Source organism: Sprattus sprattus (assembly GCF_963457725.1).
Source record: "Sprattus sprattus genome assembly, chromosome: 7".
Taxonomy (NCBI): Eukaryota; Metazoa; Chordata; class Actinopteri; order Clupeiformes; family Clupeidae; genus Sprattus; species Sprattus sprattus.
In genome coordinates, this window is record NC_137926.1 from 27,128,233 (window position 1) to 27,144,028 (window position 15,796).

At 47.4% G+C, this 15,796-nt stretch overlaps 1 protein-coding gene across 10 annotated transcripts in view; it reads left to right on the top strand.

The window, feature by feature from the left end:
• LOC308368325 (pleckstrin homology domain-containing family A member 5-like) overlaps window positions 1-15,796 on the top strand; it is a 112,639-nt gene that overhangs the window by 82,578 nt on the left and 14,265 nt on the right. For 4 of the 10 annotated variants that reach the window (XM_080842482.1, XM_080842479.1, XM_080842477.1 and 1 more), the window contains 7 exons: window positions 1,794-1,894; window positions 3,421-3,536; window positions 5,512-6,087; window positions 7,507-8,017; window positions 8,467-8,550; window positions 10,473-10,592; window positions 12,004-12,057. In XM_080842482.1, coding sequence (XP_080698608.1) covers window positions 1,794-1,894; window positions 3,421-3,536; window positions 5,512-6,087; window positions 7,507-8,017; window positions 8,467-8,550; window positions 10,473-10,592; window positions 12,004-12,057 — 1,562 coding nt within the window. Of the gene's footprint in view, window positions 1-1,793; window positions 1,895-2,018; window positions 2,949-3,382; window positions 3,537-5,511; window positions 6,088-7,506; window positions 8,018-8,466; window positions 8,551-10,472; window positions 10,593-12,003; window positions 12,058-13,108; window positions 13,190-15,796 lie in introns of those variants that run through there. The other 6 variants (XM_080842478.1, XM_080842484.1, XM_080842483.1 and 3 more) reach the window with 6 other exon arrangements.

Here is a 15,796-nt window from a genome sequence, read left to right on the forward strand (position 1 = left end):
AAGTGTGGGGTCCTCCTATGCACAATGGATTTGAAAAATGGGAAAAAACACCAAATCGAAACCCTGCATGCAGAGTTCTGTAAAAGTATACTCAAAGTACAGAGGAACACACCTAACAATGCATGCAGGGCTGAATTGGGCCAATACCCTTTATTAATTAAAATAGAAAAAAGAGCCATCAAATTCTTTGAACACCTCAAAAGGAGCGACCCCAACTCTTATTGTTACAAAGCCCTAAAAAGCCAAATGATGAGTGCAAAAACAAGCCCCCTCATCCAGCTAGTCCTGAGACTCACACGTACTAATAGTACAAATAACCAAACTAATAGTCAGCCTCAGGACCTCGCCACCCTTTCTCAAACAATTCGGCCTAACCAAATTATCAATGCAGAAAAACTAAATTACTTATCATACTGGACTGAAACAACAAAAAGACAAAATAAACTTCAATGTTATTTGGCCCTAAACAGAGAGTATACTGTGGCAGACTACCTATTCACAGTCACTGACACCAGGCAGAGAAAAACCTTGACCAGGTACAGGCTTAGTAACCACAGTCTGGCCATCGAAAAGGGCAGACACAGGCAAACCTGGCTGCCCAGAGAGGACAGGCTGTGTACCAACTGCAACCAAGGTGTAATTGAAACAGAGCTTCACTTCCTGGCAGAATGCTGTCAATGGAAAGAAATTAGGGAGGGAGGGAGGGAGGGAGGGAGAGAGGGAGAGAGAGAGAGAGAGAGAGAGAGAGAGAGAGAGAGAGAGAGAGAGAGAGAGAGGGAGCCATTGCCAAAGTGTCAGTCAACCACATTTCAGACGTCTGTCCTTTGCACAGCTGCAAATGTCTCTCTGCTCACATTCTCTGTTGGGTTTCAAGGGCACTCTCTAGGGTCTATTGTCATGAAATATTATTGTGTTTCAAGCCACCTCATGAGTATTTATTTATTTATTCATGTTATTCCTTACATAATGTCTGGGCATTTTCTGTTTAGGTTTGCTATCAAATTCACAGTAAGTTGCCCATAAAATTCAAGCATTATAGTGTAGCATAATAACTCAAGTATTACAGTGTAGCATAATAGCTCAAGTAGTATAGTGTAGCATAATAGCTCAAGTAGTAGAGTGTAGCATAATAGCTCAATAGCCTCCCATGCCATCTTTTTCACTCGCCCTTTCTCTGCGATTTTCTCTCTCTGTTGTCACACTGTGAGCACGGGAGCTACAGATGGTTTGTATCAAATAGGGGAAATAAATATAGTTCCCGTGCAAGCGCTCAAGCTAATCCAAGCCTGTCGGAACATGGCTGAGTTCCTTCCACTGCCAGTATAACAGGACTTTGACTGAGACATTAGTGCTTATGTCTGATCGGCAGCCATACTCATTCCTCCAGATCTAGCCTATATCCTTCCAGAGCTTACCAGAGCCAATGAAAGCATCTCAATTCGTCCTTAGTTGTGTGTAAATGTGTGTGTGTGTGTGTGTGTGTGTGTGTGTGTTTCTAATGTTTTGCTGAGGGACTGAGCGCCTTGAGCGAATAAATGTTTTGAAGGGAATGATCCTGATCAGTGCTGCGGGGGAAAACAGGGTACAGATTCCTAAACAGAAGCCTGAGACAGAGCTTGAGGATTGCTTGCATACATAAACAACACACTTCTGCTGCATGCAGGGAATTCTACACCACCCTTTACACACACACACACACACACCCGTGCGGTTTGCTTTTCATTTTGTTGTGTTGTCCTCTCCTTCCTTTTCTGATTTGTCTAGTTTGACTGTTTTTGTTTTTCTCTCGGCAGATGAGAAGGAAGAAGGGATCCTCGGCAGCATTCTTCTGCCCAGTTTTCATATTTCTCTGCTGTCTGTGGATGACCACATCAACAGAAAGTACGCTTTCAAGGTCAGTACCGTCTGTTTTTCAGCATGCTGGTGGCGTGGGTGGCTCCTGTGGTTGGGGCTGGGGTAGGGGTAGGGTAGTTGGGGAGGGGGGGGGGTCTCTTGTTTTTCTTAAAATGATGATAGGCCGCGGAGCACTGTGTGAAAGGCTGAATTACAGGGAGAGACGTGGAGGATGGAAACCAAATGGGCAAGAGCAGGTCAAGGATGACTTTCAGGCCAAGTATCGCTGTCCTGGAGCAGAGAGGGTCAGTCAGGGAGAGAGCGAGAACCCAGAGAAGGAAGGAGGGGCAAGTGGTTTTGGTGCTGGTGCTGCTGGTAGTCTGGCAGGAGTGCCAGGTTTGAGTCAGCGCTTTGGCCAGGCGTACGTGTGCCAAGGCATCTCCGAGGGTCTTTCACCTCAACGGTTCAGGTTCGGGGCCTGGAAACTGCACACTGTAAAAACAGAGGAGCAGAGCTGGCCATTGCCAATGACAGCCACAAACTCAGACACCAAGGAGTCTGCAGAAGGACAGGCTTGACCACAGAGCCCAGAGAGAGAGGGAGAGTGGGAGAGGGAGAGATTGGGGAGGAGAGTGATTGAATAAACAGTTTGAGGTAGAGGGCTTGGCATCTGTCTGGCAAACTCATAGCACTGATGACAATAAAATCTCAGTAAAATCTCAGAGAGGGTAGGAATTGAAATGACGCAGGACCTTTGCAGTGCACAATCTTTCATGAACTCTCGTGCACCTCCTCTTGTGGTGACCGAGGCCCCAGTCAAAGGGCCCCTCCCCCTCCTTCCCCCAACCAACTCAATTGTCTCTTGTCTCCCCTGAGGACTGTTTGAAATGAGAGACGGCCTGAGCTCATTTGGAATGGAACTTGGTAAACAGGATATTGTGTGGACTTACTCAACCTGTTCTGTGTTTTGGTTGTTTTTTGCCTAATGCAACGCACTCACTCTCATGTTCACCCCTTGCGCTCTCTCACAATGACCTGTGTGTGCCTTCGCGGTGGGAGACGGACCTGACCAAAAGCGGCATTGCGGTTTTTGGAGCCTGTGGTACTGCAATTAGGTAAGGCAAGCTTCATTCTTCTCTATCAAAGCCATCAGCCAGGCCTCTGTGCTGGAGAATTGTATCGCTCGTATCCTTTTCCCATCCCTCAGCAGTTGTGTCCTGTTGAGGTGACTTTGCATTGCAGCCTCAACCATGTAAGCAAATGGCTTTGTCTTTGCTCTTGGCTGTCCGCAGAGCCCTGACAATGTTCTAGTGACTTCTGTGTTGCCTGTGTTGCTGTTGTCTGATTTTCCATTTTTAATGTTAATGTTATTCTGAACCTTTTCCCCCATAAAAGGTTATGGATCAAGACGCCCTAATAACAATCCATTCTCCTTTCTTTTTTCCTGTTTTTTATCCTTCTTTATTTCTCTCACTCCCTCTGTTTTTCTTTCTCTCATTCTCTCTATTTCCCCCCTTTTTTGGCTTCTTCTTTCTTTCTTTTTCTGCAGGTTGCCTTTGCTTTGACACTCTCCTTTCACCAAACCAGGCTGCACACCCAAATATGCGCACCTACTACTTCTGCACCGACACGGCCAAAGACATGGAGTCCTGGATGAAGGTGATGAACGACGCGACACTGGTGCACGCCAACCTAATCAAGAGGTGTGTGTGTGTGTGTGTGTGTGTGCTTGTGTGTTTGTGTGTTTGTGTTGGAATTGGAGTGTCTGTGTAAGGCTGACAAAACGTCTTAGTATAAGTCCTCAGTCAGCCAAGCTAGTCACCAGTTACCTATCAAGTGCATCTGTGCATTTGAAGTGTTGAGCCGTGTCGATGGTCTGTCAGGAGTATTCTGTGGGTATTGCATCAGACTTGAGTTGTAATGAAAGGTCCATGACACCTAATCAGCTTCCAGCTCATTCTTATGGAAGGCTTACTCACTCACTTCAGAGAAAATGGGAGTCCGGATATACCAGACTCCATGACTCTACTCTTATTTTAACCTTGATTCGAGAGATCAGCATTAAGTCAACACCCCCCCTTCGCCCAACTCTTCACGCCGTAGTGAAACGCGCCTTCGAGCCAAAGCATTTAATTTAGCTCCCTTCTCTCTCGTTTGAGCGGGCCCTGTACTGTTGGCTCGCCTGTGCAATTGACGATGCCAAGAGCTGTTTTAATGCAAGCTCATTGACTTCAGCATATTTCACTCTCGGGGGTGCCTGAGAAACGCTTACACTTCACAGTTACATAAGCGGCGGTGTTGTGCTAGCCTTTAAAAGGTGTAAATAATGCATAGTGGGACTGCGCTGGTGGAGGGGGGTGCTGAGTGGAGCGAGTGCAGGATTGCCAGGTAACGGGGAAGGATGCCAGAGTATGCAGATATGTCATCTGTGAAAAAGGAGACTGGAGCGGAACGATGGTCACCTGGCAACCGCCGTGTCATACTGTGTCTCTCTCTTTCTCTCACAATTTCTGTCCATGGATTTTCTTTCAATCTCAGTCTCTCTGTTTTCCTTCGGTCTCAGTCTCTCGTTCTTCACTTTCCCCCCTTCCTTTCCTCTCTCTTTCTTTTTCTCTCTCTATCTCACTTCCTTTCCCTCTGTCTCTCAGTCTGTCTGTTTCTCTCTCCCCCTGTCTCTCCATTCCTCGGTCTCATTCCCTTTCTCATCTCGCTCCACTGTCATGAAATCCGAAGGGATAATTGTCACTGGAAGCTTAGAGAGGACTGATAGTCTGGCTCCCTGCTGGAAACGCTTGTAATTGCCCGGCGGTGCGAGCGCAGCTCAGCGAGCGCCCATGAGCTCATGCGGGTCTGAGGTTTCACAAGGCCCCAGTGTGTCTTTTACTGCCCACTGAGACACATGGGAAATCCATTACCCTCAGCCCTGCACATGAAACAGCCCAGAGACATGCGGAAGGACTGGGGGGGGGTGTGTCCGCCACACACCCCAGGTCAGTCTCAAAGCCTGTGCCTTTTAAAGGCCACTGTTTCAGTCTGTTTAGAAACAGTAATAGGAAGCACGATGCATCAAATGTATGGGCTGTGTAAAGAATACGGCTGGTGACAGAGCCACTGTTAATGATTGCTGGGTAAAAAGAGAGAAAGGGTGAGGCTTGGAGAAAAGGAAAGGGAAAAAGAGACAGAGTGTGTGGGTCTGTTAAAGAGCAGAGGCAGGAGGAGAGCAGAAAGTGTTGATGAGAGAGTGGGCTTTATTTGCAGAGCCTCCTGTCCTGTGCTTATGGTAAATAGTGACAGGTGGAGGGCCACTGGGTCTCCCCTCCAGGGGATCAGGTTGCAGTGTCTCGCCGTCCTGTTGTCTCCAGCAGCACAAGAAGACGGTTGGGGGACGGCAGCTCAAGCAAACCCCTCCCCCCAGCGCCCTTCTAGTGGTTACCTAAATGAAAAAGCAGCTGAGACATGGCCCCTGTGAGAAGTGTCTTTAAGAAAAGCTGCTGTCTGAGGGATGGCGTCCAGCGTGTTTTATTGAGCTTAAATCCTAGTGGCTGCCAAGGTTTCACGGCCCCTCTCTTTCCCACGAGTGGCTTGATGTCTTTCTTTCAGTAATTGATCAGTTCCTTCTTTCTTTGATCCCCACCCCCACTCCTTTCCTTCATCACCCCCTCCCCACACGTCTTTCAGACTGGACCGGCTGAAAGTGGAGCAGTGCGGCCCACAGGACGTGCTGAACAACGGACCCAACCACCACCCCCCACAGCAACCCCAGCCCCAATCCCAGCAGCAGGCCCAGCAGCAGCAGCCCCAGCAACAGCCCCAACCCCAGCAGCCTGAGCAGCCCCCTTCCCAGCCACAGTGCACAGACCAAGTGAGTGACAGCGGGAGCCTTGAGCGAGAGCGTCCTCCGCTGGAAGAGGACCAGCGACACCGCGACGCTGAGCGCTACGGCTTCCAGACGGATGGCGGCGACCGGGATCGACCACTTACCAAGATCACCGGCGCACGCATGCAGTACCAGCAGCCGGCCAACGGGGGACCCAACCAGGCCCTCCATTACAGTCCGGCCCAGCTCAACGGCACTGGTGTGTTAGAACGGGGAAGCCCTGGAGAAGAATTGGGCAACGGGCCCACCCAGAGGGTGGGCGCTGAGACGCCGGTGCCCGAGCCTCAGAGGGCCCTGCAGAGGACCAACTCCATGCAGCAGCTGGAACAGTGGGTCCGCTCGCAAAGAGGGCGCGGCCAGGACGACGACACTAGGAGGTGAGGCAAGGCAGGACTGTGTGAACCACGCAGCCCTCAGTTTTTGTGCTCTTACATGTTAAAGGGCTTTAGGTAGTTTATGCAACTGTCATACTGTTGCTTTAAAGCAGCAGTAAGGTGTTTTGGTCTAAAGTAGCACGCTAACTAGCTACGTAAAATTAATAAACAACCTTTTTTATATTTACGTTTCGGCCGACAGAACCACATAGTAAAAAGCCTGGGTGGTTAGTGGGAAAGATGGGTAACGTTTATCGGCCCATCACATGACCATAACAGAGGATTTTTTTGTTTGTTTGTTTTGGAAAAAGGATGTGAGAAAAGTTCTGCTTTCATTTCCCTTTAGTTTATCCCATATTCTATTCAAGACATCAGACAGCATGTGATAGTCCAGAAAGGCTTTCATGCATGCTTGAGGTGCAGACATAATAAGTGAAGACAGTGCTCAGTAAATTCTTTCTCATTCTGCAGATTGAACTGACTGGCTGTTGAGAGACAGACATAAGCTGTTTTATATTCAGTTCATTCGTTCTGTCTCTCAATGTGCTTTGCAAAATGTGGTGTAGAGAGCATTTTTATTTTATATTTGTCTTTAGAAACTCAACTCTTGAGAGTATCACCTTGTGTTTCTGGTAGACCTTGGTGCAGCATTTTTTTAAGGAAGATTTGTTTTGTTGCAGTTGTTCCTACAAAATATTTTTTTTTCCTGTCTCTTGAAGTAATGAAGTGAAATGTTCTGCATAGGGAGTTTTCACATAGCGTTAGATTCATGGCATTCGTTTTAAACTTTCCTTTGCAGTATGCACTGTGCTCATTCTCTTCCAGCCTATTTTCCCTCCTTGTTCAAATCTGATTCGTCTTTGTTTGTCCTACAACCCTCAGCATTATGTCCTACATCGTTATGCTTTGCCACAGCATACTACCAATCATTCCTCCGATGATTTCTAGATCTTATTCAGGAGTCTAAATCAGATTTCAAATGCTGACCCTCACCTACAACCCGCTCTGGCCGATTTGGCACCCTTGTTTTGAATAATTAGCCGGCTGCCAGGGTGAGTAATGGAGACGATGGCAGAGGCAAAATGTACCGTTCAGTAAGCTTCGGTGCAAAAGCGTGTGGCAAGCGAGACTAAAAGGAAGTAAACACCCGGAGGTGATTATTCCAGTGACTGCTCACATCACTGAATCACTCCTTCCCAAATTATTCTGAGGAGTTATTATTCAGGGGAGCAGCAGCAGCGGCGCTCATTGTAATTCAATGACTGACAGTCCTTCATGTCACCTTGTTCCAGTTCAAATAAATAATACATAAAGGTGTCTGTGTATGAATAATCATCACTTTGCTAAGGCGAAGACACGTTGTTTCTCTTAAGCACTGTTTCTTTCTTGTCTTCTTCTTTTTCAACCTGCTTGGCTTCTCAGCATCTCCTCCTACCAGACGCTGCCCAGGAACATGCCCAGCCATCGGCCGCCGGTGGGGATGCCCCTCTACGCTGACGGCTACCGCACGCTCCCGCGCAACAGCCTGGCGCGGCCCGACAGCGTGTGCAGCATCTCGCCCTCGCTCTACGACCGCGTGCTGGGCCCCATGCCTCACTCTGCCCCCGGAGGCATGGAGAAGCGCCGCTCCATGCGTGACGACACCATGTGGCAGCTGCATGAGTGGCAACAGCGGCAGGCCTACACCCGGCCGCCACACCAGCGGCCGCACCAGCCTTACGGCGCCATGCCCAGTCCTAAGACCATGATCAACCTGTCCGAGCACACCGGGCCCTACATCCCGCCCTCGCCCTCCCATGGCTCGCTCTACCAGGCTGGCTACTCGCCGATGCACGGCTACCACGGCGGCAGCTCGCGCTCGGAGCTCTCTTCGCCCGTTTATTCCCGCGGGGACCTCAGCATCGACCGCCGTCACCGCGGGCAGCCTACCCAGGTAGGGGCTCCAGCCAGCCACCCTCCCCTGCCATTCTTGAGAGACACGGCCATGTTTAAGATTGTGGCTTTCGGAATCTGGATGTTGTATAAAAACTGTGGTTTATAAACACCGATCAGATGTCTTTCTGGAAGAGTCACGTTTGCTAAATGCACGGATGAATTTGCAGATAAGATGACAGCAGTTTATAAATGATGAGTTTGCAGTCAGTTTTTTAATAATAGCTAGAACCACAGAGATTTAAACTGGTTTAATCTAATGTTTCGTGTGGTGGGGCCACAATGCAACTATTTTCCATTCACCCTGAATGCTGTGTTTCAGGACAGCTGAAATGCTATGTGCTAAATAAGCATTTCTGAATATCTGACATATTCTTATTTTCTCAACTTCTTTCTTTTTTGTCTCTCTCTCTCTTTATTTTCTCTCTCTCTCCCCCTCTCTCTCTGCAGTATGGTTATCCACCTGATCGTAGATCCATGCCAACAGGAATCCCAATCCAGACCATTACTCCTCAGACACTACAAGGGAAAACGGTGAGCTACCTCCTTCCCTCCTTTTCTTCTCTTCCCTTCTCTCTCTCTCTCTCTCTTTCTTTTTCTGACGCCCTTCCTTCCTCCCCCCCTCTCTGCCCCTCAGTTTATCCTCGTCTGCCTCTGGCCTCACTGCAGCAAATGTTTGATATACCACCCTGTAATTTCATGCTTGGGTTGGGCACAGATTTCCATTTGGGTTTAATGGGGCTCTTTCCAAGACAAACCCCCTGCCTGTCCTTCCCTCAAGCTCTCTCACTCTGTCTGTCTATCTATCTGTCTCTCTCACACTAACCATGTTTCCTTTCTCTCTCCTACTTTCTTTCTGTTTCTTTCTCTTCCTCTCTCTCTCTCTCTCTCTCTCTCTCTCTCCCCCCTACCTCAGTTGACTTGTCTGTTATCCATGGAGCCGTAGCAGTAGGGTGTCTTCAGTGGCAGATTGAGGGAGGGCTTGCACAGTTGTGGTCCGGGGCCTGTCCCATGTGGAAGGAATTAAAATGTGTTTACTCCATAAGCTCTCTTGCACTATTCACAGTTACCCAAAGCTGCTCTGTATGTCCAAAGGCACACTCCGTTTCTTTTACTTAATGGCTCATAGGCACAGTTAAAATTAATTAAAGTGCGTCCCATAGTTAGATCAGTGTCATTAATTTTGGTCATGAATGTTACCAGCATGTGTATTTGCTTGTGTCAGCCATTTTTAGATTGAGATTATTTACTGCTCTTTGCTGGGATCGACCCTCAATCTGCACTCCATGTGCAAGCTCCCAAATACTCCTAAAATTGCCACCTGTAAAATAAAAACACATTCTCCTGAACTCAGGCTTATCATTTAAAGTTAGGCTAGTTGTTGCCCCTTTAAGGAGACAAGACTGAGACTTTGAACACTGTGATATGGAGAGGCAGAGAGGGAGGACTGACCGTGATCTCCCTCCCCCCTGATCCTGCTGAGCTGATGACAATGGAAAACTGCCGGAATGATGGCGTGCAAGTCACAGAGACCTTAGCAGTGTTTACTATAACTGCAGTAGGCTTTTTGAAGAAGGAAATTTGCTACACTTGGGGTAAAAGTTGGTGTGGCTGCCAGCTGGTCATCTGAGATTCCCTACTTTTGAATACGTTTGAACTGTTGATAGAAGTGGTTAGACAAAATATTATGTTTTCGGTGTGGTGGCTTGATATTCATGAAAGTTAGTGGCCAGGTGTAGTACGGGCCAGGGAAGAACCCATAAAATATTGGAGCAGAACTGAATTACAGGGCGGATTCAATAATATACTATCATATTCGCTAATGTTGCGAGATAGGTCGTTTGGCCTTGGCTGAGGTCGGCACTTCTAGTTGTTTCATGTATACGTTTAGCGTACAGTTAAAACGCCTTTTACAAGACAAGAGTAGCAGCTCAAAATAGAATTTGGTTTACAAATTGGCTTCATCACCTTACAGCTCACAAACATTTAGAGACAGATACCAGAATCTGAACATCTTCATTTTCAATGTAGAGAGTTAATGTTTATCCACTTTTGCAGTTTATGCAGCTGTTGATTTGATCCATTATTAGGTGTTGTAGAGGAACTGTGAGGTAATACTGGTTGCATGCTGCCAGTTGGTCTGCAGAATCTGTTCACCTACAATGTTGCCATTCACTGAGCCATTCCGACTGCACCTTCAGGGAAGAATATTACATGTGTCCCGTAGATTTTTCAGCACATTTGAAGTTTTCTCACCAAGATCGACTCTATGATCCAAATCTATCACTGTACGTAGATACACCATGCTGTTGTGTGAAGGGTGGATGTGGTCGTGTGATGCAGTGGTGTTTGGGGCACAGGGGTTTGGTTGATTGTCATGTTGTGTGGTGACGTGACCTGACGTGCCGTGCCGCGTCCTGCTCTAACCCCGAGTCCCTGCCCCTGTGTGGCCGCAGCCGGAGGAGCTGACCCTGCTGCTGATCAAACTGCGACGGCAGCAGGCCGAGCTCACCAACATCCGGGAGCACACGCTAGCGCAACTCATGGAGCTAAACCTCGACACCGGCAACCCAAAGGTCAGCCTGCCTGTAGGGGGTGCTCACCCCCACTGCACTGTCCCCCCTAGGACAAAGATGCTCGTATTTGTTTACTTACTTGTTTTTAATTTAATTCCACGTTTTTTCATTTTTTGTTATAAGTTGCTTTATAACAGAGAGCTTGATGCTTGGGGTTGATACTTGTCACATTTTTTGCACCAAGATAACCAAGCTGGCCTTTGTGGCTCCGTTTTGTTTCATTGGCTGGCTCTGCTTGGTTTGTTCTTGACTGGTTCTTGCACGTTGCGACTGCAGTTGCAAGTGGGGAAAACATCATTGTGAACCAGATTTATCTGGTTTCATTGCACTGCTGATTTCGTTAACCCTTGGGTAGATAGTCTCAGTCACAAAGCCACGATTGACTTGGTCTGTGGGTCAAAGTAGTTCGCCGTCAAAATCCAGGAGCAGGCACTCATTTGGTCTTCATACTGAGTGAGATTTGCTGACAATAACAGGCAGCAGTAAGAGCCGAGATGTGAAGCAGCTTACATTGGGGTCAAGAAATCTCACCAGATGTTTAGAGGGAAATCCGAGCGGGATAGCCATGAAGGCAATGTGTGCGAGGGGTGGGGGCCAGGCTTAACTCCATGGCCCCAGTCCTAATGAATGTCATTTCAGGATTTCTTCCTCTAAGCACTCTCTTAAGTCTGTAGACTATACGTGATTTGTCTGTGGGAATGTAGGACACTCAGGCTGAGACGCAAAAAAGTGTTCAAGGGTTAACGGTATCAACAGCATGAAGCAACTAATGGCAACGCAGGTCTCATTTTGACATGCTCATATCTCATGTCATTGTTTTCTTTCGGTTATATTCACTGGAGATATTTTAGCATGTTTGTGTAGGTTGACTTTTCACTTGAATTGGTTTTCATCAGATTTGTGTCTTCCATGTGTGTTGCCAAGATGTTTTGGGTGTATATTTGTTCCGATTGTGCCAGGCGTTTGTGATGCTAACGCTAAGCCTGCACAGTGCCTTTATCTTCATGTCACATCTTGTGGATTTACTGTTCACCATTTTTGTATTTTGGGAATCTACCAGACTGACAGCAGCACAATGTTCATGTTAATATGTAACTAACTCAAGCATAACCACTGGTCTTGTCTCACAGGTGGCAGTAACTACATACTGACTCATGGTTCTTTGTTGCATCTTTGCTATTTATTCAGGCTTGTCAGCCACACATTTACATTCTACTGGGTCTCACACCTGTGTCCACCTCTGTGTCTTTTAGTTGTTGCCTGTCTACCTGTACGTGTTTTCCTCTCTGCCACTGTATGGTATTTCTGTGGTTTTGTGCTTGTGTCTATTCATCTAGCCTGATCTCTTAGTCTGTGTTTTTCCTCCTCACTCTTCCTCTCATCTCTTCTTTTCTTCTGCTGCTGATGCCAGAACGACATTTTGTCACACCACCTCCAAAGGAACCTCATGTATCTGGACGAGCAGGTGGGAGTTCCCAGAATCCTTTGCAGGCCTGTGCCATGCATGATTGTGCGATTTCTTTGTGTGCCTACCAAGAGGACAACTAACATTTAACTTTGCTCTCATGTGTTTATGGTTCCCACTACCAAAGAAAGTCTAATGGAACAATGTGCCTCTTTAAAAAAAATCTGACAGCATATCTGTTAAAGAAGAAGCATGACCGTGCAAAAATCTGCCCACTAATCTGTGAAAGAAAAAGCATGACAGTGCAAAAATCTGCCCGCTTATCTGAAATAAGAAGCATGACAGCAATGCACAGTCCCTCATTATTGAGCTGTATGGAAGAGGTTTTAAAGCGAACATATTGTGACTGAGAGTTGCAGCTGTAGACTAATTACAATCCAGAGAACTTAAAAGGAATGAGTTATGCGATCTAAGACATGGGCAGGTTTTTGATGGGGCCAAAGAGTCCTCCTCTGAATCTTTCAAAGCTTTCTGATGTGTGATTCTTTTACAGGTTCAGCAGTACTCTCAACCTTTTTAATATTTGCTCCCTCCTCTACCTCTACCTCTACCACCCTGCCTTTGGCTTTATTACTGTGCCTATGATCAGAATCTCTTTAAAACCGTAAAAGCATTGACAGGATTGTCAAGTCCAATCACAGACTCTGCATTCTTGTCTATTTCTGTAAGGGGCCGCTGACTGTCTTTGCCATGCAGCTAATTATTCAGTTGCCTTGCTGTGAAAAGGTCACACAGTGCCAACAGTCCTGCAGTGAGAGGCAAAGATCATCAGATTGCAAAGATCTTCAGCTCTTCATTGACTGTGTCCTTTGAAGTATTTTAAATAAATCATGAAACAGCAATTCCAGCCTGCTAAATCAAACCTTTAGCTTCTTGTCTTGATTTTTAATAGCTGGCCTTACAGATCAAGCAACTTGCGAGTTCATATTTTTGAGTTCATCTAAAGAGCAATCTCATGTCACTGACACTGCTGTCTCTGAACTCCGGCTGTACAGTGAAAACTGACTCACTATGTTGCTCCCTTCCCCCCCACTTTCTCACGTGGAACTAGATGAAGGAAAATGATCCCTTAATCCTCACCATTCACACAATGATTGAGAACTCGGCCCCGAGGCCGCAACTCTACCAGCAAGTAAGGTCTCGGCCAGCCGATGGCATTGCTTCTGTCTCTACCCCCCACCCCCACCCCAACCCCAACCCCAACCTCACCACGCCCTCATTTTGGCAGACGCTCCCCAGACGTCCAGTCCTCATCTCCCCCTTCCTTAGACCTTGGCCTTGTGTGTACATCTCATCCATTTTGCTTTAATTATTTGTTTTTCCTGTTGGGACCTGCTGTGCAGATGTGAGCATGGTTGCTGTGGTGTGGTGTAGTGTGATGTAGTGCACCGTCTGAGCTCAACAGTGAGGGAGGGCTGATGGAACTTGCTGATGGAGTGTGCGCTGGTAGCTCTGTTGATCCCTGTTCTCTGATGCTCATGGTGAAGCTATGTCAGAGAGAACGCAGCAGCCAAGCGAGAGCCAATTCTGGATTCAGATCCCTGCCCTAACCAAGGTCCAAGAATTTTTGTTCTTCATTTTAGTTAGTAGTTCAGGTGCTACTTAATTGTATGTATGAGGTATGAGAAGGTTAAGAGGCATAACGCTGTAGGACGTCTGTCATTGGTCAGTCAGTGGTGAGTTAAAGAAGCTGCTGCGATGGGGGTGCCCTAGCCCTCTGATGCTACTGTATTGGACTGCCTGTGATCTCCCCTCCAAGCTCAGAAGGCCAAAACACTTGCACTTCTTTTTGCTCAGGGCCATCTCTCCCCTCTACTTGCACTCCTTCATAGTTTCTCTCCGCCTTTTTGTTTTTCTGGCGTTCATTGTTGTAGCCCAGCCAGTGGACGTGAATTAAAGCGGAGCATAAATGTTTCATGGTCGCCGGACTGCCAGGAACCGCAAGAGATGAAAAGACCGCCTTGTCTCAGAAGAACCACTCTTAAAAAGCGAGCTACTTGGCAACTAGAAGAACTTTCCCGCCGTTTATTTGTGGTGCTAGAAGTGTGGCCACAAAGGGATATATTTTATTTAAACCATGTGTTCTGGGTGCAGTGCATACATTGTTAATGATCAAAGGATGTTTTTATCTGCTGTTTTTGAAACTCTGTCCCCTTAAAATTGATCAGAGGAGATGTGGATGGTCAGATGAGTTTGTTTTTAACCTGGTTCAAAGTACTTTGCTGTGGCTTGCATAATCATTTTAGAGGGCTGTGGATGACCCTGCTCTCTGCTGAAGGTTAGTGTGCGGTGTTTCTGAGACAATCACTTGGGAGTCAGTGGCCCTCAAAGCATTCATGGGACCAGCAGAAGTACCCAGCAGCTGTTTGTTTGTTTGTGTTTGTTTGTTTGTTTGTGACATTACTTCCTGCCACTTTTGTAACCATGAGTGCCGGGTGTAAAAGTGCTGCTGTTCGCTCCACTCCTCCTCCACCTTCTCCTTTATCCCCTCTTCTCCATTGGCACGGCGACGGCTGCATCTCCATCCACAGGAAGTGTGTGTCCCTTTGCTCTCTCTCTATCTCTCTCTCTCGCTCACTTCCGTTCACACAACGCTCTTGCACCCACAGAGCATCTGCATGCTCAGTGTGGAATGGCTCTCTTGCGACACACTGCATCCTTGCTGTGGTGGAGACTGCGCGCAACGTCAGTGTCCATTAGCCCAGTATATATGAGCACTCTCTGTAAGTGCGTGTGTGTCTGTCTGTGTGTGTGTGTGTGTGTGTGTGTGTGTGTGTGTGTGTGTGTGTGTGTGTGTGTGTGTGTGTGTGTGTGTGTGTACACATATACATGATTGCAAATTACTTTTGCGTGTCTGTCTGTGTGATTCTGAAGTTGGTGATGTTTCGAAACCAACATGTTTACAAAACCCTAATTCAAGTGCAGTTTCTAATGGCGGCCGCACACACGCTGAGCCGCTTTGTCGTTTGGGCACACACGCGTCGCCTCTCCTGGATCTAATGGTACTGAAGGATAAGTGCTTCGTTAATGGCCGCCGAAAGGGGCTGATGCTAATGGGTTTGGAGACGTCTGGCAGCGAAGGAAGCGCCACAGAACTCGACCAGGCCGCCACGTAAATTACTGAATGGGGTTTGGTGGGGGGGGGGGGGGGGGGGGGGGGGGTTATGGGTGGTGTGTGGTGCAGGTGAATACTCTAAAAGCTTTTCGCAACAAGGGACTTGTTTCTCACACCCCCTCACTGCTATCCATTTCAGAGAATCCATGCTCCTCATTGTGATTCACAGGCCTAGGCTATACGTACTCATTTAGAAAGCTTGCCTTAGAACAAGGGATAGGGCTGAGATGGTGATCGTCTTTGCCATTTTGTTGTTGTGCTGCCAACACCATAATGGCTGAGGTTTATTCTTTTTTTTTCCCTTGTCCTGATGTACCCTCTGAAATAAATGTTTAAATGAGCCACCAGCCATCAGCTGTCCTTAAGCCACCCTGCAGATGGGCCTGTAAGCAGATTTTCTGATGTGCCAAACAGCCGGTCGTGAACCACTCTGACCGTGCCGCCGAGGGGAACTTGGGAAAATGAAATGCTGAAACGGTTGAACGCTGAAAGCGGTTTAGTGAAACGTCAGCAGCCTCGCATGTCTGAGAGACCCAGTTTCTCTGTCGTTTTGTTCAGAAGGCATATCTGGCATGCCCTCATGCCTGTGTTCCCTTTAGAGGGTAAATGCCACTGTTATCGTCT